Source organism: Salmo salar, chromosome ssa15 (genome assembly GCF_905237065.1).
Source record: "Salmo salar chromosome ssa15, Ssal_v3.1, whole genome shotgun sequence".
Taxonomy (NCBI): Eukaryota; Metazoa; Chordata; class Actinopteri; order Salmoniformes; family Salmonidae; genus Salmo; species Salmo salar.
In genome coordinates, this window is record NC_059456.1 from 17,741,903 (window position 1) to 17,764,711 (window position 22,809).

The 22,809-nt window shown below is 48.7% G+C and overlaps 1 protein-coding gene across 1 annotated transcript in view; it reads right to left on the reverse strand.

Annotated features, from left to right (window-relative positions):
• Positions 1-7,009, reverse strand: part of ccm2 (CCM2 scaffold protein) — a 31,625-nt gene extending 24,616 nt beyond the window's left edge. The window contains exon 1 of the mRNA XM_045695511.1: positions 6,600-7,009. Within this exon, the coding sequence (XP_045551467.1) occupies positions 6,600-6,629 (30 nt within the window). The 5' untranslated portion in view covers positions 6,630-7,009. The remainder of the gene's footprint in view (positions 1-6,599) is intronic.
• Between the last annotated feature and the right edge of the window lie 15,800 nt (positions 7,010-22,809).

The following is a 22,809-nucleotide window of genomic DNA, read 5'->3' on the forward strand; positions in this document are numbered from 1 at the left end:
TCAATTGATCGATTTTTATATATATATAATGAACACTTTTATTTTAACTTAATATAATACATAAATAAAATCAATTTAGTCTCAAATAAATAATGAAACATGTTCAATTTGCTTTAAATAATGCAAAAAACACAGTGTTGGAGAAGAAAGTAAAAGTGCAATATGTGCCATGTAAAAAATGTTAATGTTTAAGTTCCTTGCTCAGAACATGAGAACATATGAAAGCTGGTGGTTCCTTTTAACGTGAGTCTTCATTATTCCCAGTTAAGAAGTTTTTAGGTTGTAGTTAATATATGACTATTTCTCTCTATACCATTTGTATTTCATATACCTTTGACTATTGTATGTTCTTAAAGGCAATTTAGCATTGCCAGCCTAATCGGGTGAGTTGATAGGCTTGAAGTCATAAACAGCGCTGTGCATCCCAGCATTGCTAAGAGCTGCTGTTTGAATGAATTCTTACGAGCCTGCTGCTGCCTACCACCGTTAAGTCAGACTGCTCTATAAAATATCAAATCATATACTTAAATATAATAAACACACAGGAAACTTGGTCGCAAATGGGTCTTTCAAATGGATAATGACCCTAAGCATACTTCCAAAGTTGTGGCAAAATGGCTTAAGGACAACAAAGTCAAGGTATTGGAGTGGCCATCACAAAGCCCTGACCTCATCCTATAGAAAATGTGTGGGCAGAACTGAAAAAGCGTGTGCGAGTAAGGAGCCCTACAAACCTGACTCAGTTACACCAGCTCTGTCAGGATTAATGGGCCAAAATTCACCCAACTTGTAGAAGGCTACCCGAAACATTTGACCCAAGTTAAACAATTTAAAGGCAATGCTACCAAATACTGATTGAGTGTATGTAAACTTCTGACCCACTGGGAATGTGATGAAAGAAATAAAAGCTGAAATCATTCTCTCTACTATTATTCTGACATTTCACATTCTTAAAATAAAGTGGTAACTGACCTAAGACAGGGACTTTTTACTAGGATTAAATGTCAGGAATTGTGAAAAACTGATTTTAAATGTATTTGGCTAAGGTGTATGTAAACTTCTGACTTCAACTGTAAATTAACAGGCACTGCATTGATTATATGCAATGCAGAACAAGCTAGTTAACCTAGTAATATCATCAAGAATGTGTAGTTAAACTAGTGATGTGAAAATTGATTGCTTTTTATAAGACATTTAATGCTAGCTAGCAATTTACCTTGGCTTCTTGCAGCCACAAGGTCCTTTTGATGCTGCACTCGCGTAACAGGTGGTCAGCCTGCCACGCAGTCTCCTCGTGGAGTGCATGGTAATCGGTGTCCAAAAAGGCAGATTACCGATTGTTATGAAAACTTTGGGGAAAAAAATAACATTTAAAATTTAAAAAAATCGTCCCTAATTAAAATCAGCCATGCCGATTAAATCGGTCGACCCTCTAATTAGGAGCATGACATCATAGCCTATTTAATCTTAAAGTCTAAACCAAATGCAGGAGACAGAGCACAGAAACAATCCTGCATTGATAAACAAAACATTGAACAAGAATTTGTATTTTGCATAGAAGTGTGGGCTGTAGCATTAACTGTTATATTGTTTGAAAGGACAATCAATCTGGCAGAACGTGCAGCCAGTGTTTGGCACGCGGCAGGATGTATGCATTTCTTGTTTGGTCAAGAGCAAACATTCTGCCCACACATCTACAGAAATGTGGTGATCATACAGCAAATGAGGCCGTTTTTGTTACCATAGAAGGTGAACGGAAGGTGTTTTTGTTACCATAGAAAGGTGTTTTTGTTACCATAGAAGAAAGGTGTTTTTGTTACCATAGAAGGTGAACGGAAGGTGTTTTTGTTACCATAGAAAGGTGTTTTTGTTACCATAGAAAGGTGTTTTTGTTACCATAGAAGGTGAACGGAAGGTGTTTTTGTTACCATAGAAAGGTGTTTTTGTTACCATAGAAAGGTGTTTTTGTTACCATAGAAGAAAGGTGTTTTTGTTACCATAGAAGGTGAACGGAAGGTGTTTTTGTTACCATAGAAGAAAGGTGTTTTTGTTACCATAGAAGAAAGGTGTTTTTGTTACCATAGAAGAAAGGTGTTTTTGTTACCATAGAAGGAAGGTGTTTTTGTTACCAGAAAGGTGTTTTTGTTACCATAGAAAGGTGTTTTTGTTACCATAGAAAGGTGTTTTTGTTACCATAGAGGGCGAACGGAAGGTGTTTTTGTTACCATAGAAAGGTGTTTTTCTTACCATAGAAAGGTGTTTTTGTTACCATAGAAGGTGAACAGAAAGGTGTTTTTGTTACCATAGAAAGGTGTTTTTGTTACCATAGTAGGTGAACAGAAAGGTGTTTTTGTTACCATAGAAAGGTGTTTTTGTTACCATAGAAGGCGAACAGAAAGGTGTTTTTGTTACCATAGAAGGCGAACAGAAAGTTGTTTTTGTTACCATAGAAGGCGAACAGAAAGGTGTTTTTGTTACCATAGAAGGAAGGTGTTTTTGTTACCATGGAAGGAAGGTGTTTTTGTTACCATAGAAGGAAGTTGTTTTTGTTACCATAGAAGGAAGTTGTTTTTGTTACCATAGAAGGAAGTTGTTTTTGTTACCATAGAAGGAAGTTGTTTTTGTTACCATAGAAGGAAGTTGTTTTTGTTACCATAGAAGGAAGTTGTTTTTGTTACCATAGAAGGCGAACAGAAAGGTGTTTTGTTACCATAGAAGGCGAACGGAAGGTGTTTTTGTTACCATGGAAGGAAGGTGTTTTTGTTACCATGGAAGGAAGGTGTTTTTGTTACCATGGAAGGAAGGTGTTTTTGTTACCATGGAAGGAAGGTGTTTTTGTTACCATGGAAGGAAGGTGTTTTTGTTACCATGGAAGGAAGGTGTTTTTGTTACCATGGAAGGAAGGTGTTTTTGTTACCATAGAAGGAAGGTGTTTTTGTTACCATAGAAGGCGAAAGGAAGGTGTTTTTGTTACCATAGAAGGCGAACGGAAGGTGTTTTGTTACCATAGAAGGCGAACAGAAAGGTGTTTTTGTTACCATAGAAAGGTGTTTTTGTTACCATAGAAGGCGAACAGAAAGGTGTTTTTGTTACCATAGAAGGAAGGTGTTTTTGTTACCATAGAAGGGCGAACAGAAAGGTGCTTTTGTTACCATAGAAAGGTGTTTTTGTTACCATAGAAGGCGAACAGAAAGATGTTTTTGTTACCATTGAAAGGTGTTTTTGTTACCATAGAAAGGTGTTTTTGTTACTATAGAAGGTGAACAGAAAGTTGTTTTTGTTACCATAGAAGGCGAACAGAAAGGTGTTTTTGTTACCATAGAAGGCGAACAGAAAGGTGTTTTTGTTACCATAGAAGGCGAACAGAAAGTTGTTTTTGTTACCATAGAAGGCGAACGGAAGGTGTTTTTGTTACCATAGAAGGCGAACGGAAGGTGTTTTTGTTACCATAGAAGGAAGGTGTTTTTGTTAACAAAGAAGGTGAACAGAAAGGTGTTTTTGTTACCATAGAAGGCGAACAGAAAGGTGTTTTTGTTACCATAGAAGGCGAACACAGAAAGGCGCTTTTGTTACCATAGAAAGGTGTTTTTGTTACCATAGAAGGCGAACAGAAAGGTGTTTTTGTTACCATAGAAGGCCTGGCCCGTACCAACACCCTGCCACTGGCCTGGCCCGTACCAACACCCTGCCACTGGCCTGGCCCGTACCAACACCCTGCCACTGGCCTGGCCCGTACCAACACCCTGCCACTGGCCTGGCCCGTACCAACACCCTGCCACCGGCCCGTACCAACACCCTGCCACCGGCCCGTACCAACACCCTGCCACCGGCCCGTACCAACACCCTGCCACCGGCCCGTACCAACACCCTGCCACCGGCCCGTACCAACACCCTGCCACCGGCCCGTATCAACACCCTGCCACCGGCCCAAATGGCTTGCGTCCCAAATGGCACCCTATTCCCAATATAATCCACCACTTCCCAGAGCCCTATGGGAAGCCCTATGGGTCCTGGTCAAAAGTAGTGCCCATACATAGGGAATAAACACTAACTGGCATTAACATGCAGCTAACAGTTTACCAGACCGGTAGTCAATCTGTACAATACAACACCATCTAGTGGACAGCATCAGACACAGCTATAGTTTTTCTAACGAGGAAACAACACTGGGATAAAAAGATGGTAGTTCCCGGTTGGAGTTCCAGTCCCCAGGGTTGGAGTATAGTGTAGGCAGACTAGAGAAAGCAGTGTAACTTCCTGTCTGGTTTATGTAAGCCCTCCTTCCCTTCACCCACTCTTCAGCAGCCTGAACCACAGAGGGGAAAACATCCGTGTGTGAACCAGAGGGGGAAAACATGTGCACCACTCTTTCAAGTGAAATGAACATCCAACTGATTAAAATATAAATAATAAGACTCCTTGCCTCTCCTCTCAGTGGCTTCCTTTGTCCAACGTGTTTTCCAGCTTAACAGTTAGAGTCTGTCACACACTGAGAGAGAGAAAGATTCTGAGGAAGAAACTGTGAATATATATTTATATATGTCAAAGGTAATTTGTAAAGAATAAATATTGATACATTACTAGCTCAAAACACTTCATCTGCCAAAATTACAAGTTTATTAGTGGGTGATGAGATTACAGAACCAAAGTGTGGGGGGGACAAAAGACGTAGGCTACATTGCCCCCCCCTTAATTTGATAGTGGGGTGGTAGATCCCTAGTCTCCCTTATGGCTCAGATCAGGTGCCTACATAGGATCCACCATAGACACACACAGAAGTCCACTCAGAGAGGGCCCCAGCTCAGAGAGGGCCCAGCTCAGAGAGGGCCCCAGCTCAGAGAGGGCCCCAGCTCAGAGAGGGCCCCAGCTCAGAGAGGGCCCCAGCTCAGAGAGGGCCCCAGCTCACGAGCTCCATCAGTAGCAGATTTGAATGTAGAATGGAAAATTAAATGTGATTATGCAAACAAAACGTTAATGCATCGAATCATATTGATTCGTTCTCTAATCAAACCCGAATCAATTCTAGCTAAAACGTATCGTTCCAGTTTTGTATTGGAGCCCATGTAGATACGTATCGAATCATCTTGAAAGGGAAAGATGCACCCCCCTACTGCCAATCCTTCTCTACGATAACTGACACTATAAACACCCCCCTACTGCCAATCCTTCTCTACGATAACTGACACTATAAACACCCCCCTACTGCCAATCCTTCTCTACGATAACTGACACTATAAACACCCCCCTACTGCCAATCCTTCTCTACGATAACTGACACTATAAACACCCCCCTACTGCCAATCCTTCTCTACGATAACTGACACTATAAACACCCCCCTACTGCCAATCCTTCTCTACGATAACTGACACTATAAACAAATCCCTACTGCCAATCCTTCTCTACCACAGCTGACACTATGAACACACCCCTACTGCCAATCCTTCTCTATGACAGCTGACACTATAAACAAATCCCTACTGCCAATCCTTCTCTATGACAGCTGACACAGATGAGAGAGAGAGAAAGAGAAGAAAATCTGTGAGTGACCTACCAGAGTCAAAGGCTTTTATTATAGTAGGCTTGGGCAATATCCAGATTGTCATACCTTCATAACAACCATGTGCCATTCCAGGATATTCGGTAATATTAATGTGTTTATTATATATATTTTATTTAACTAGGCAACTCAGTTAAGAACAAATTCTTATTTACAATGAGACGGCCTACACCGGCCAAACCTGGATGACGCTGGGCGGATTGTGAGCTGCCATATGAGACTTCCAATCACGTGATACAGCCTGGATTCGAACCAGGGTGTCTGTAGTGACGCCTCAAGCGCTGAGATGCATTGCCTTAGACCGCTGCGCCATTCGGGAACTATCCTGTAGTACTGAAGTGGTCCTGTGTGGTTCAGTTGGTAGAGCATGGTGTTTGCAACGCCAGGGTTGTGGGTTCAATTCCCACGGGGGACCAGTACGGAAAAAAATGTATGAAATGTATGCACTCAGTACTGTAAGTCGCTCTGGATAAGAGCATCTGCTAAATGACTAAAATGTAAATGTAAAATGAAGTTGAGGCCACAACCAACTGTAATTCGTAACATAAATGAAATTAATAAACAAATTAATAAATACCATACGAAATGTAACAAATCATACTAAATGGAGGAAGACAAATTGTATTTTTAGTATTTTACGTCTACCCCTGAGTCCAGGTTGGTTGAACATGAATGATGTTTTCAAATGTAAGTTACCAATATTCTTGAAAATGTTTCCTAACTTTGTGGCCAGTGTGAGATCTTAGCTAGTTAGCTGAAAGACATGAATATTACCGTCCTGGTGGTATATAAACTGCTCAAATGTCGTTTATTTAGTCTTTTACAGAAATGACTCAAGTCGCAAAAAATAGAAATATTCGCCAAGATGTGTAGCAACATAACGTTATTATATATATATATATTTTGGTCAGTTACGAAAGTATAATGACAGTCACGAAACGACAAAAAACGACGCCCTGACAACCAAGATAGTTACGTGTGGTAGGAAACAGGCTAACTAGCTTGCTAGCTAGCTAGTTAATAAAATTAAAAATCACTTACCTTTTTCACTTTTTTCACATCCTCTTCCATCTCTATGTGTAGATCCTCTTCATGCTCACTTCAACAGATGATTTATTCAACAACTCTATAAAGGCATCTAGAGCCAACTGACAATCTTTGACATTTCCACCCAAAGTAAAAGTTAGCATAGCTAGCCAATTCGTCTAGTGGGCCTTCTGTGCTCATAAAATGTGTGGAATAACAACAGTTTGTAACTTCGATAACATTAAATTCTTGCGTTGTCAAAAAAAAAACACAACAAAAAAAACACGTATTTCCTTATGTCAGTGACTTGGTATTATTAAAAACAACTACATGGAAAAGATAAAGGGGGGATATAAAAACAGACAAAACAGCATCAACTTTTCTATCGTGTCGCCATTTTGAGTGTTGTTCTTTGGTGTCATGGTGTTTGTGCATGCTGCCACCTACTGTGCGGTAGTGTGTGCTCAATCACCTAACAAAAATTAAAACCAAGGGGTTTAAAAATAGAAAAATACTACTGATCCTACGGCCTGGGAAGACGGGATTCATTAATTTGATCATATTTATCCAATGCCAAATCACTGTGTCTTGTTTGCAACGAAACCGTCCCTGTTTGCAAATAATTAAATCTAAGATATTTTAAGGAATCTGAGCATAGTACTTTAAAAAGTTAGACCTACCATTCCACCCCAGACAGACAGAGTAGACCTACCTTTCCACCCCAGACAGAGTAGGGCCTACCTTTCCACCCCAGACAGAGTAGGCCTACCTTTCCACTACCAGACAGAGTAGGCCTACCATTCCAGCCCAGACAGACAGAGTAGACCTACCTTTCCACCCCAGACAGAATAGGCCTACCTTTCCACCCCATACAGAATAGGCCTACCTTTCCACCCAGACAGAGTAGGCCTACCTTACCACTACCAGACAGAGTAGGCCTACCTTTCCACTACCAGACAAAGTAGACCTACCTTTCCATCCCAGACAGAGTAGGCCTACCTTTCCACCCCAGACAGAGTAGACCTACCTTTCCACCCCGGACAGAGTAGGCATACCTTTCCACCCCAGACAGAGTAGACCTAAATGTATACCCCAGACAGACAGAGTAGACCTAACTTTCCACCCCAGACAGAGTAGACCTACCTTTCCACCCAGACAGACAGAGTAGGCCTACCTTTCCACACCCGGACAGAGTAGGCATACCTTTCCACCCCAGACAGAGTAGACCTAAATGTATACCCCAGACAGACAGAGTAGACCTAACTTTCCACCCCAGACAGAGTAGACCTACCTTTCCACCCAGACAGACAGAGTAGACCTAGCTTTCCACCCCAGACAGAGTAGACCTACCTTTCCACCCCATACAGAATAGGCCTACCTTTCCACCCAGACAGAGTAGGCCTACCTTACCACTACCAGACAGAGTAGGCCTACCTTTCCACTACCAGACAAAGTAGACCTACCTTTCCATCCCAGACAGAGTAGGCCTACCTTTCATCCCCAGACAGAGTAGACCTACCTTTCCACCCCGGACAGAGTAGGCATACCTTTCCACCCCAGACAGAGTAGACCTAAATGTATACCCCAGACAGACAGAGTAGACCTAACTTTCCACCCCAGACAGAGTAGACCTACCTTTACACCCAGACAGACAGAGTAGGCCTACCTTTCCACACCCGGACAGAGTAGGCATACCTTTCCACCCCAGACAGAGTAGACCTAAATGTATACCCCAGACAGACAGAGTAGACCTAACTTTCCACCCCAGACAGAGTAGACCTACCTTTCCACCCAGACAGACAGAGTAGACCTAGCTTTCCACCCCAGACAGAGTAGACCTAACTTTCCATTGCCAGACAGAGTAGACCTACCTTTCCATCCCAGAGTAGGCCATCCTTTCCACCCCAGACAGAGTAGACCTACCTTTCCACCCCAGACAGAATAGGCCTACCTTTCCACCCCAGACAGAGTAGGGCCTACCTTTCCACCCAGACAGAGTAGGACCTACCTTTCCACTACCAGACAGAGTAGACCTACCTTTCCACCCCAGACAGAGTAGGCCTACCTTTCCACCCCAGAAAGAGTAGACCTACCTTTCCACCGCAGACAGACAGAGTAGACCTACCTTTCCACCCTAGACAGAGTAGACCTACCTTTCCACCCTAGACAGAGTAGACCTACCTTTCCACCCCAGACAGAGTAGACCTACCTTTCCACCCCAGACAGAGTAGGTCTACCTTTCCACCCCAGACAGAGTAGACCTACCTTTCCACCCCAGACAGAGTAGGTCTACCTTTCAACCCCAGACAGAGTAGACCTACCTTTCCACCCTAGACAGAGTAAACCTACCTTTCCACCCCAGACAGAGTAGGGCCTACCTTTCCACTCCAGACAGAGTAGGACCTACCTTTCCATCCCAGTGTAAGCCATCCTTTCCACCCCAGACAGAGTAGGGCCTACCTTTCCACCCCAGACAGAGTAGTCCTACCTTTCCATTCAAGACAGAGAAGGCCTACCATTCCACCCCAGACAGACAGAGTAGTCCTTCCTTTCCGTCCCAGACAGAGTAGACCTACCTTTCCACCTCAGACAGAGTAGGCCTACGTTTCCATCCCAGACAGAGTAGGACCTACCTTTCCACCCCAGACGGAGTAGATCTACTTTTCCACCCCAGACAGAGTAGGCCTACCTTTCCACCCCAGACAGAGTAGGCCTACCTTTCCACGCCAGACAGAGTAGGCCTACCTTTCCATTCCAGACAGAGTAGACCTACCTTTCCAAACAGACAGACAGAGTAGACCTACCATTCCACCCCAGACAGACAGAGTAGACCTACCTTTCCACCCCAGACAGACAGAGTAGACCTACCTTTCCACCCCAGACAGAGTAGGCCTACCTTTCCACCCCAGACAGAGTAGATCTACCTTTCCACCCCAGACAGAGTAGACCTACCTCTCCACCCCAGACAGAATAGGCCTACCTTTCCACTCCAGACAGAGTAGACCTACCTTTCCCCCCAGACAGAGTAGACCTACCTTTCCGCCCCAGACAGACAGAGTAGACCTACCTATCCACCCCAGACAGAGTAGACCTACCGTTCCACCCCAGACAGAGTAGACCTACCTCTCCACCCCAGACAGAATAGGCCTACCTTTCCACCCCAGACAGAGTAGACCTACCTTTCCACCCAGACAGACAGAGTAGGCCTACCTTTCCACACCCGGACAGAGTAGGCATACCTTTCCACCCCAGACAGAGTAGACCTAAATGTATACCCCAGACAGACAGAGTAGACCTAACTTTCCACCCCAGACAGAGTAGACCTACCTTTCCACCCAGACAGACAGAGTAGACCTAGCTTTCCACCCCAGACAGAGTAGACCTAACTTTCCATTGCCAGACAGAGTAGACCTACCTTTCCATCCCAGAGTAGGCCATCCTTTCCACCCCAGACAGAGTAGACCTACCTTTCCACCCCAGACAGAATAGGCCTACCTTTCCACCCCAGACAGAGTAGGGCCTACCTTTCCACCCAGACAGAGTAGGACCTACCTTTCCACTACCAGACAGAGTAGACCTACCTTTCCACCCCAGACAGAGTAGGCCTACCTTTCCACCCCAGAAAGAGTAGACCTACCTTTCCACCGCAGACAGACAGAGTAGACCTACCTTTCCACCCTAGACAGAGTAGACCTACCTTTCCACCCTAGACAGAGTAGACCTACCTTTCCACCCCAGACAGAGTAGGTCTACCTTTCCACCCCAGACAGAGTAGACCTACCTTTCCACCCCAGACAGAGTAGGTCTACCTTTCAACCCCAGACAGAGTAGACCTACCTTTCCACCCTAGACAGAGTAAACCTACCTTTCCACCCCAGACAGAGTAGGGCCTACCTTTCCACTCCAGACAGAGTAGGACCTACCTTTCCATCCCAGAGTAAGCCATCCTTTCCACCCCAGACAGAGTAGGGCCTACCTTTCCACCCCAGACAGAGTAGTCCTACCTTTCCATTCAAGACAGAGAAGGCCTACCATTCCACCCCAGACAGACAGAGTAGTCCTTCCTTTCCGTCCCAGACAGAGTAGACCTACCTTTCCACCTCAGACAGAGTAGGCCTACGTTTCCATCCCAGACAGAGTAGGACCTACCTTTCCACCCCAGACGGAGTAGATCTACTTTTCCACCCCAGACAGAGTAGGCCTACCTTTCCACCCCAGACAGAGTAGGCCTACCTTTCCACGCCAGACAGAGTAGGCCTACCTTTCCATTCCAGACAGAGTAGCCCTACCTTTCCAAACAGACAGACAGAGTAGACCTACCATTCCACCCCAGACAGACAGAGTAGACCTACCTTTCCACCCCAGACAGACAGAGTAGACCTACCTTTCCACCCCAGACAGAGTAGGCCTACCTTTCCACCCCAGACAGAGTAGATCTACCTTTCCACCCCAGACAGAGTAGACCTACCTCTCCACCCCAGACAGAATAGGCCTACCTTTCCACTCCAGACAGAGTAGACCTACCTTTCCCCCCCCAGACAGAGTAGACCTACCTTTCCGCCCCAGACAGACAGAGTAGACCTACCTATCCACCCCAGACAGAGTAGACCTACCTTTCCACCCCAGACAGAGTAGACCTACCTCTCCACCCCAGACAGAATAGGCCTACCTTTCCACCCCAGACAGAGTAGACCTACCTTTCCACCCAGACAGACAGAGTAGGCCTACCTTTCCACACCCGGACAGAGTAGGCATACCTTTCCACCCCAGACAGAGTAGACCTTAATGTATACCCCAGACAGACAGAGTAGACCTAACTTTCCACCCCAGACAGAGTAGACCTACCTTTCCACCCAGACAGACAGAGTAGACCTAGTTTTCCACCCCAGACAGAGTAGACCTAACTTTCCATTGCCAGACAGAGTAGACCTACCTTTCCATCCCAGAGTAGGCCATCCTTTCCACCCCAGACAGAGTAGGCCTACCTTTCCACCCCAGACAGAGTAGGGCCTACCTTTCCACCCAGACAGAGTAGGACGTACCTTTCCACTACCAGACAGAGTAGACCTACCTTTCCACCCCAGACAGAGTAGACCTACCTTTCCACCCCAGACAGAGTAGACCTACATTTATACCCCACACAGACAGAGTGGACCTACCTTTCCACCCCAGACAGAGTAGACCTACCTTTCCACCCCAGACAGAGTAGGCCTACCTTTCCACCCCAGAAAGAGTAGACCTACCTTTCCACCGCAGACAGACAGAGTAGACCTACCTTTCCACCCTAGACAGAGTAGACCTACCTTTCCACCCTAGACAGAGTAGACCTACCTTTCCACCCCAGACAGAGTAGACCTACCTTTCCACCCCAGACAGAGTAGGTCTACCTTTCCACCCCAGACAGAGTAGACCTACCTTTCCACCCCAGACAGAGTAGGTCTACCTTTCAACCCCAGACAGAGTAGACCTACCTTTCCACCCTAGACAGAGTAAACCTACCTTTCCACCTCAGACAGAGTAGGGTCTACCTTCCCACTCCAGACAGAGTAGGACCTACCTTTCCATCCCAGAGTAAGCCATCCTTTCCACCCCAGACAGAGTAGGGCCTACCTTTCCACCCCAGACAGAGTAGTCCTACCTTTCCATTCAAGACAGAGAAGGCCTACCATTCCACCCCAGACCGACAGAGTAGTCATTCCTTTCCGTCCCAGACAGAGTAGACCTACCTTTCCACCTCAGACAGAGTAGGCCTACCTTTCCATCCCAGACAGAGTAGGACCTACCTTTCCACCCCAGACGGAGTAGATCTACTTTTCCACCCCAGACAGAGTAGGCCTACCTTTCCACCCCAGACAGAGTAGGCCTACCTTTCCACGCCAGACAGAGTAGGCCTACCTTTCCATTCCAGACAGAGTAGCCCTACCTTTCCACACAGACAGACAGAGTAGACCTACCATTCCACCCCAGACAGACAGAGTAGACCTACCTTTCCACCCCAGACAGACAGAGTAGACCTACCTTTCCACCCCAGACAGAGTAGACCTACCTCTCCACCCCAGACAGAATAGGCCTACCTTTCCACTCCAGACAGAGTAGACCTACCTCTCCACCCCAGACAGAGTAGGCCTACCTTTCCACTCCAGACAGAGTAGACCTACCTTTCCCCCCATACAGAGTAGACCTACCTTTCCGCCCCAGACAGACAGAGTAGACCTACCTATCCACCCCAGACAGAGTAGACCTACCTTTCCACCCCAGACAGAGTAGACCTACCTCTCCACCCCAGACAGAATAGGCCTACCTTTCCACCCCAGACAGAGTAGACCTACCTTTCCACCCAGACAGACAGAGTAGGCCTACCTTTCCACACCCGGACAGAGTAGGCATACCTTTCCACCCCAGACAGAATAGACCTAAATGTATACCCCAGACAGACAGAGTAGACCTACCTTTCCACCCCAGACAGAGTAGACCTACCTTTCCACCCAGACAGACAGAGTAGACCTAGTTTTCCACCCCAGACAGAGTAGACCTAACTTTCCATTGCCAGACAGAGTAGACCTACCTTTCCACCCCAGACAGAGTAGGTCTACCTTTCCACCCCAGACAGAGTAGACCTACCTTTCCACCCCAGACAGAGTAGGTCTACCTTTCAACCCCAGACAGAGTAGACCTACCTTTCCACCCTAGACAGAGTAAACCTACCTTTCCACCCCAGACAGAGTAGGGCCTACCTTTCCACTCCAGACAGAGTAGGACCTACCTTTCCATCCCAGTGTAAGCCATCCTTTCCACCCCAGACAGAGTAGGGCCTACCTTTCCACCCCAGACAGAGTAGTCCTACCTTTCCATTCAAGACAGAGAAGGCCTACCATTCCACCCCAGACAGACAGAGTAGTCCTTCCTTTCCGTCCCAGACAGAGTAGACCTACCTTTCCACCTCAGACAGAGTAGGCCTACGTTTCCATCCCAGACAGAGTAGGACCTACCTTTCCACCCCAGACGGAGTAGATCTACTTTTCCACCCCAGACAGAGTAGGCCTACCTTTCCACCCCAGACAGAGTAGGCCTACCTTTCCACGCCAGACAGAGTAGGCCTACCTTTCCATTCCAGACAGAGTAGACCTACCTTTCCAAACAGACAGACAGAGTAGACCTACCATTCCACCCCAGACAGGCAGAGTAGACCTACCTTTCCACCCCAGACAGACAGAGTAGACCTACCTTTCCACCCCAGACAGAGTAGGCCTACCTTTCCACCCCAGACAGAGTAGATCTACCTTTCCACCCCAGACAGAGTAGACCTACCTCTCCACCCCAGACAGAATAGGCCTACCTTTCCACTCCAGACAGAGTAGACCTACCTTTCCCCCCCAGACAGAGTAGACCTACCTTTCCGCCCCAGACAGACAGAGTAGACCTACCTATCCACCCCAGACAGAGTAGACCTACCGTTCCACCCCAGACAGAGTAGACCTACCTCTCCACCCCAGACAGAATAGGCCTACCTTTCCACGCCAGACAGAGTAGGCCTACCTTTCCATTCCAGACAGAGTAGCCCTACCTTTCCACACAGACAGACAGAGTAGACCTACCATTCCACCCCAGACAGACAGAGTAGACCTACCTTTCCACCCCAGACAGACAGAGTAGACCTACCTTTCCACCCCAGACAGAGTAGGCCTACCTTTCCACCCCAGACAGAGTAGATCTACCTTTCCACCCCAGACAGAGTAGACCTACCTCTCCACCCCAGACAGAATAGGCCTACCTTTCCACTCCAGACAGAGTAGACCTACCTTTCCCCCCCAGACAGAGTAGACCTACCTTTCCGCCCCAGACAGACAGAGTAGACCTACCTATCCACCCCAGACAGAGTAGACCTACCTTTCCACCCCAGACAGAGTAGACCTACCTCTCCACCCCAGACAGAATAGGCCTACCTTTCCACCCCAGACAGAGTAGACCTACCTTTCCACCCAGACAGACAGAGTAGGCCTACCTTTCCACACCCGGACAGAGTAGGCATACCTTTCCACCCCAGACAGAGTAGACCTAAATGTATACCCCAGACAGACAGAGTAGACCTAACTTTCCACCCCAGACAGAGTAGACCTACCTTTCCACCCAGACAGACAGAGTAGACCTAGTTTTCCACCCCAGACAGAGTAGACCTAACTTTCCATTGCCAGACAGAGTAGACCTACCTTTCCACCCCAGACAGAGTAGGTCTACCTTTCCACCCCAGACAGAGTAGACATACCTTTCCACCCCAGACAGAGTAGGTCTACCTTTCAACCCCAGACAGAGTAGACCTACCTTTCCACCCTAGACAGAGTAAACCTACCTTTCCACCCCAGACAGAGTAGGGCCTACCTCTCCACCCCAGACAGAATAGGACCTACCTTTCCATCCCAGTGTAAGCCATCCTTTCCACCCCAGACAGAGTAGGGCCTACCTTTCCACCCCAGACAGAGTAGTCCTACCTTTCCATTCAAGACAGAGAAGGCCTACCATTCCACCCCAGACAGACAGAGTAGTCCTTCCTTTCCGTCCCAGACAGAGTAGACCTACCTTTCCACCTCAGACAGAGTAGGCCTACGTTTCCATCCCAGACAGAGTAGGACCTACCTTTCCACCCCAGACGGAGTAGATCTACTTTTCCACCCCAGACAGAGTAGGCCTACCTTTCCACCCCAGACAGAGTAGGCCTACCTTTCCACGCCAGACAGAGTAGGCCTACCTTTCCATTCCAGACAGAGTAGACCTACCTTTCCAAACAGACAGACAGAGTAGACCTACCATTCCACCCCAGACAGGCAGAGTAGACCTACCTTTCCACCCCAGACAGACAGAGTAGACCTACCTTTCCACCCCAGACAGAGTAGACCTACCTTTCCACCCCAGACAGAGTAGACCTACCTTTCCACCCCAGACAGAGTAGACCTACCTCTCCACCCCAGACAGAATAGGCCTACCTTTCCACTCCAGACAGAGTAGACCTACCTTTCCCCCCCCCAGACAGAGTAGACCTACCTTTCCGCCCCAGACAGACAGAGTAGACCTACCTATCCACCCCAGACAGAGTAGACCTACCTTTCCACCCCAGACAGAGTAGACCTACCTCTCCACCCCAGACAGAATAGGCCTACCTTTCCACCCCAGACAGAGTAGACCTACCTTTCCACCCAGACAGACAGAGTAGGCCTACCTTTCCACACCCGGACAGAGTAGGCATACCTTTCCACCCCAGACAGAGTAGACCTTAATGTATACCCCAGACAGACAGAGTAGACCTAACTTTCCACCCCAGACAGAGTAGACCTACCTTTCCACCCAGACAGACAGAGTAGACCTAGTTTTCCACCCCAGACAGAGTAGACCTAACTTTCCATTGCCAGACAGAGTAGACCTACCTTTCCATCCCAGAGTAGGCCATCCTTTCCACCCCAGACAGAGTAGGCCTACCTTTCCACCCCAGACAGAGTAGGGCCTACCTTTCCACCCAGACAGAGTAGGACGTACCTTTCCACTACCAGACAGAGTAGACCTACCTTTCCACCCCAGACAGAGTAGACCTACATTTATACCCCACACAGACAGAGTGGACCTACCTTTCCACCCCAGACAGAGTAGACCTACCTTTCCACCCCAGACAGAGTAGGCCTACCTTTCCACCCCAGAAAGAGTAGACCTACCTTTCCACCGCAGACAGACAGAGTAGACCTACCTTTCCACCCTAGACAGAGTAGACCTACCTTTCCACCCTAGACAGAGTAGACCTACCTTTCCACCCCAGACAGAGTAGACCTACCTTTCCACCCCAGACAGAGTAGGTCTACCTTTCCACCCCAGACAGAGTAGACCTACCTTTCCACCCCAGACAGAGTAGGTCTACCTTTCAACCCCAGACAGAGTAGACCTACCTTTCCACCCTAGACAGAGTAAACCTACCTTTCCACCCCAGACAGAGTAGGGCCTACCTTTCCACTCCAGACAGAGTAGGACCTACCTTTCCATCCCAGAGTAAGCCATCCTTTCCACCCCAGACAGAGTAGGGCCTACCTTTCCACCCCAGACAGAGTAGTCCTACCTTTCCATTCAAGACAGAGAAGGCCTACCATTCCACCCCAGACAGACAGAGTAGTCCTTCCTTTCCGTCCCAGACAGAGTAGACCTACCTTTCCACCTCAGACAGAGTAGGCCTACCTTTCCATCCCAGACAGAGTAGGACCTACCTTTCCACCCCAGACGGAGTAGATCTACTTTTCCACCCCAGACAGAGTAGGCCTACCTTTCCACCCCAGACGTAGTAGGCCTACCTTTCCACGCCAGACAGAGTAGGCCTACCTTTCCATTCCAGACAGAGTAGCCCTACCTTTCCACACAGACAGACAGAGTAGACCTACCATTCCACCCCAGACAGACAGAGTAGACCTACCTTTCCACCCCAGACAGACAGAGTAGACCTACCTTTCCACCCCAGACAGAGTAGGCCTACCTTTCCACCCCAGACAGAGTAGATCTACCTTTCCACCCCAGACAGAGTAGATCTACCTTTCCACCCCAGACAGAGTAGACCTACCTCTCCACCCCAGACAGAATAGGCCTACCTTTCCACTCCAGACAGAGTAGACCTACCTTTCCGCCCCAGACAGACAGAGTAGACCTACCTATCCACCCCAGACAGAGTAGACCTACCTTTCCACCCCAGACAGAGTAGACCTACCTCTCCACCCCAGACAGAATAGGCCTACCTTTCCACCCCAGACAGAGTAGACCTACCTTTCCACCCAGACAGACAGAGTAGGCCTACCTTTCCACACCCGGACAGAGTAGGCATACCTTTCCACCCCAGACAGAGTAGACCTAAATGTATACCCCAGACAGACAGAGTAGACCTAACTTTCCACCCCAGACAGAGTAGACCTACCTTTCCACCCAGACAGACAGAGTAGACCTAGTTTTCCACCCCAGACAGAGTACACCTAACTTTCCATTGCCAGACAGAGTAGACCTACCTTTCCATCCCAGAGTAGGCCATCCTTTCCACCCCAGACAGAGTAGGCCTACCTTTCCACCCCAGACAGAGTAGGGCCTAGCTTTCCACCCAGACAGAGTAGGACGTACCTTTCCACTACCAGACAGAGTAGACCTACCTTTCCACCCCAGACAGAGTAGACCTACCTTTCCACCCCAGACAGAGTAGACCTACATTTATACCCCACACAGACAGAGTGGACCTACCTTTCCACCCCAGACAGAGTAGACCTACCTTTCCACCCCAGACAGAGTAGGCCTACCTTTCCACCCCAGAAAGAGTAGACCTACCTTTCCACCACAGACAGACAGAGTAGACCTACCTTTCCACCCTAGACAGAGTAGACCTACCTTTCCACCCTAGACAGAGTACACCTACCTTTCCACCCCAGACAGAGTAGACCTACCTTTCCACCCCAGACAGAGTAGGTCTACATTTTCCACCCCAGACAGAGTAGACCTACCTTTCCACCCCAGACAGAGTAGGTCTACCTTTCAACCCCAGACAGAGTAGACCTACCTTTCCACCCTAGACAGAGTAAACCTACCTTTCCACCCCAGACAGAGTAGGGCCTACCTTTCCACTCCAGACAGAGTAGGACCTACCTTTCCATCCCAGAGTAAGCCATCCTTTCCACCCCAGACAGAGTAGGGCCTACCTTTCCACCCCAGACAGAGTAGTCCTACCTTTCCATTCAAGACAGAGAAGGCCTACCATTCCACCCCAGACAGACAGAGTAGTCCTTCCTTTCCGTCCCAGACAGAGTAGGACCTACCTTTCCACCCCAGACGGAGTAGATCTACTTTTCCACCCCAGACAGAGTAGACCTACCTTTCCACCCCAGACAGAGTAGGCCTACCTTTCCACGCCAGACAGAGTAGGCCTACCTTTCCATTCCAGACAGAGTAGACCTACCTTTCCACACAGACAGACAGAGTAGACCTACCATTCCACCCCAGACAGACAGAGTAGACCTACCTTTCCACCCCAGACAGACAGAGTAGACCTACCTTTCCACCCCAGACAGAGTAGGCCTACCTTTCCACCCCAGACAGAGTAGATATACCTTTCCACCCCAGACAGAGTAGACCTACCTCTCCACCCCAGACAGAATAGGCCTACCTTTCCACTCCAGACAGAGTAGACCTACCTTTCCCCCCCAGACAGAGTAGACCTACCTTTCCGCCCCAGACAGACAGAGAAGACCTACCTATCCACCCCAGACAGAGTAGACCTACCTTTCCACCGCAGACAGAGTAGACCTACCTCTCCACCCCAGACAGAATAGGCCTACTTTTCCACCCCAGACAGAGTAGACCTACCTTTCCACCCAGACAGACAGAGTAGGCCTACCTTTCCACACCCGGACAGAGTAGGCATACCTTTCCACCCCAGACAGAGTAGACCTAAATGTATACCCCAGACAGACAGAGTAGACCTAACTTTCCACCCCAGACAGAGTAGACCTACCTTTCCACCCAGACAGACAGAGTAGACCTAGCTTTCCACCCCAGACAGAGTAGACCTTACTTTCCATTGCCAGACAGATTAGACCTACCTTTCCATCCCAGAGTAGGCCATCCTTTCCACCCCAGACAGAGTAGACCTACCTTTCCACCCCAGACAGAATAGGCCTACCTTTCCACCCCAGACAGAGTAGGGCCTACCTTTCCACCCAGACAGAGTAGGACCTACCTTTCCACTACCAGACAGAGTAGACCTACCTTTCCACCCCAGACAGAGTAGACCTACCTTTCCACCCCAGACAGAGTAGACCTAAATTTATACCCCACACAGACAGAGTGGACCTACCTTTCCACCCCAGACAGAGTAGACCTACCTTTCCACCCCAGACAGAGTAGGCCTACCTTTCCACCCCAGAAAGAGTAGACCTACCTTTCCACCGCAGACAGACAGAGTAGACCTACCTTTCCACCCTAGACAGAGTAGACCTACCTTTCCACCCTAGACAGAGTAGACCTACCTTTCCACCCCAGACAGAGTAGACCTACCTTTCCACCCCAGACAGAGTAGGTCTACCTTTCCACCCCAGACAGAGTAGACCTACCTTTCCACCCCAGACAGAGTAGGTCTACCTTTCAACCCCAGACAGAGTAGACCTACCTTTCCACCCTAGACAGAGTAAACCTACCTTTCCACCCCAGACAGAGTAGGGCCTACCTTTCCACTCCAGACAGAGTAGGACCTACCTTTCCATCCCAGAGTAAGCCATCCTTTCCACCCCAGACAGAGAAGGGCCTACCTTTCCACCCCAGACAGAGTAGTCCGAACTTTCCATCCAAGACAGAGAAGGCCTACCATTCCACCACAGACAGACAGAGTAGTCCTTCCTTTCGGTCCCAGACAGAGTAGACCTACCTTTCCACCTCAGACAGAGTAGACCTACCTTTCCACCTCAGACAGAGTAGGCCTACCTTTCCATCCCAGACGGAGTAGATCTACTTTTCCACCCCAGACAGAGTAGTCCTACCTTTCCACCCCAGACAGAGTAGGCCTACCTTTCCACCCCAGACAGAGTAGGCCTACCTTTCCATCCCAGACAGAGTAGACCTACCTTTCCACACAGACAGACAGAGTAGGCCTACCATTCCACCCCAGACAGACAGAGTAGACCTACCTTTCCACCCCAGACAGACAGAGTAGACCTACCTTTCCACCCCAGACAGAGTAGGCCTACCTTTCCACCCCAGACAGAGTAGATCTACCTTTCCACCCCAGACAGAGTAGACCTACCTCTCCACACCAGACAGAATAGGCCTACCTTTCCACTCCAGACAGAGTAGACCTACCTTTCCCCCCCAGACAGAGTAGGCCTACCTTTCCGCCCCAGACAGACATAGTAGACCAACCTACCACCCCAGACAGAGTATACCTACCTTTCCACCCCAGACAGAGTAGACCTACCTCTCCACCCCAGACAGAATAGGCAAACCTTTCCACTCCAGACAGAGTAGACCTTTCTTTCCACCACAGACAAAGTAGGCCTACCTTTCCACCCCAGACAGAGTAGACTTTCCTTTCAACACCAGACAGACAGAGTAGACCTACCTTTCCACCCCAGACAGAGTAGACCTACCTTTATACCCCAGACAGACAGAGTAGACCTACCTTTCCACCCCAGACAGAATAGACCTACCTTTCCACCCCAGACAGAGTAGACCTACCTTTCCACCCCAGACAGAGTAGACCTACCTTTCCACCCCAGACAGAGTAGGCCTACCTTTCCACCCCAGACAGAGTAGGCCTACCTTCCATCCCAGACAGAGTAGGCCTACCTTTCCACCCCAGACAGAGTAGGCCTACCTTTCCACCCCAGACAGAGTAGACCTACCTCTCCACCCCAGACAGAGTCGACCTACCTCTCCAACCCAGACAGAATAGGCCTACCTTTCCACTCCAGACAGAGTTGACCTACCTTTCCACCCCAGACAGAGTAGGGCCTACCTTTCCACCCAGACAGAGTAGGCCTACCTTTCCACTACCAGACAGAGTAGACCTACCTTACCACCCCAGACAGAGTAGGCCTACCTTTCCACCCCAGACAGAGTAGACCTAAATTTATACCCCAGACAGACAGAGTAGACCTACCTTTCCACCCCAGACAGAGTAGGGCCTACCTTTCCACTACCAGAAAGAGTAGACCTACCATTCCACCCCAGACAGAGTAGACCTACAATTCCACCCCAGACAGAGTAGACCTACCTTTCCACCCTAGACAGAGTTGGTCTACCTTTCCACCCCAGACAGACAGAGTCGTATTACCTTTCCATCCCAGACAGAGTAGACCTACCTTTCCATCTCAGACAGAGTAGGCCTACCTTTCCACCCCAGACAGAGTAGGACCTACCTTTCCACCCCAGACAGAGAAAGGACCTACCTTTCCACCCCAGACAGAGTAGATCTACCTTTCCACCCCAGACAGAGTAGGTCTACCTTTCCACCCCAGACAGAGTAGGCCTACCTTCCATCCCAGACAGAGTAGACCTACCTTTCCACCCCAGACAGAGTAGGCCTACCTTTCCACCCCAGACAGAGTAGACCTACCTCTCCACCCCAGACAGAGTAGACCTACCTCTCCACCCCAGATAGAATAGGCCTACCTTTCCACCCCAGACAGAGTAGGCCTACCTTTCCACCCCAGACAGAGTAGATCTACCTTTCCACCCCAGACAGAGTAGACCTACCTCTCCACCCCAGACAGAATAGGCCTACCTTTCCACTCCAGACAGAGTAGACCTACCTTTCCCCCCCAGACAGAGTAGGCCTACCTTTCCGCCCCAGACAGACATAGTAGACCTACCTATCCACCCCAGACAGAGTAGACCTACCTTTCCACCCCAGACAGAGTAGACCTACCTCTCCACCCCAGACAGAATAGGCCTACCTTTCCACTCCAGACAGAGTAGACCTACCTTTCCACCCCAGACAAAGTAGGCCTACCTTTCCACCCCAGACAGAGTAGACTTACCTTTCAACCCCAGACTGACAGAGTAGACCTACCTTTCCACCCCAGACAGAGTAGACCTACCTTTATACCCCAGACAGACAGAGTAGACCTACCTTTCCACCCCAGACAGAATAGACCTACCTTTCCACCCCAGACAGAGTAGACCTACCTTTCCACCCCAGACAGAGTAGACCTACCTTTCCACCCCAGACAGAGTAGACCTACCTTTCCACCCCAGACAGAGTAGGCCTACCTTTCCACCCCAGACAGAGTAGACCTACCTTTCCACCCCAGACAGAGTAGGCCTACCTTTCCACCCCAGACAGAGTAGGCCTACCTTCCATCCCAGACAGAGTAGACCTACCTTTCCACCCCAGACAGAGTAGGCCTACCTTTCCACCCCAGACAGAGTAGGCCTACCTTCCATCCCAGACAGAGTAGACCTACCTTTCCACCCCAGACAGAGTAGGGCCTACCTTTCCACCCAGACAGAGTAGGCCTACCTTTCCACTACCAGACAGAGTAGACCTACCTTACCACCCCAGACAGAGTAGGCCTACCTTTCCACCCCAGACAGAGTAGACCTAAATTTATACCCCAGACAGACAGAGTAGACCTACCTTTCCACCCCAGACAGAGTAGGGCCTACCTTTCCACTACCAGAAAGAGTAGACCTACCATTCCACCCCAGACAGAGTAGACCTACAATTCCACCC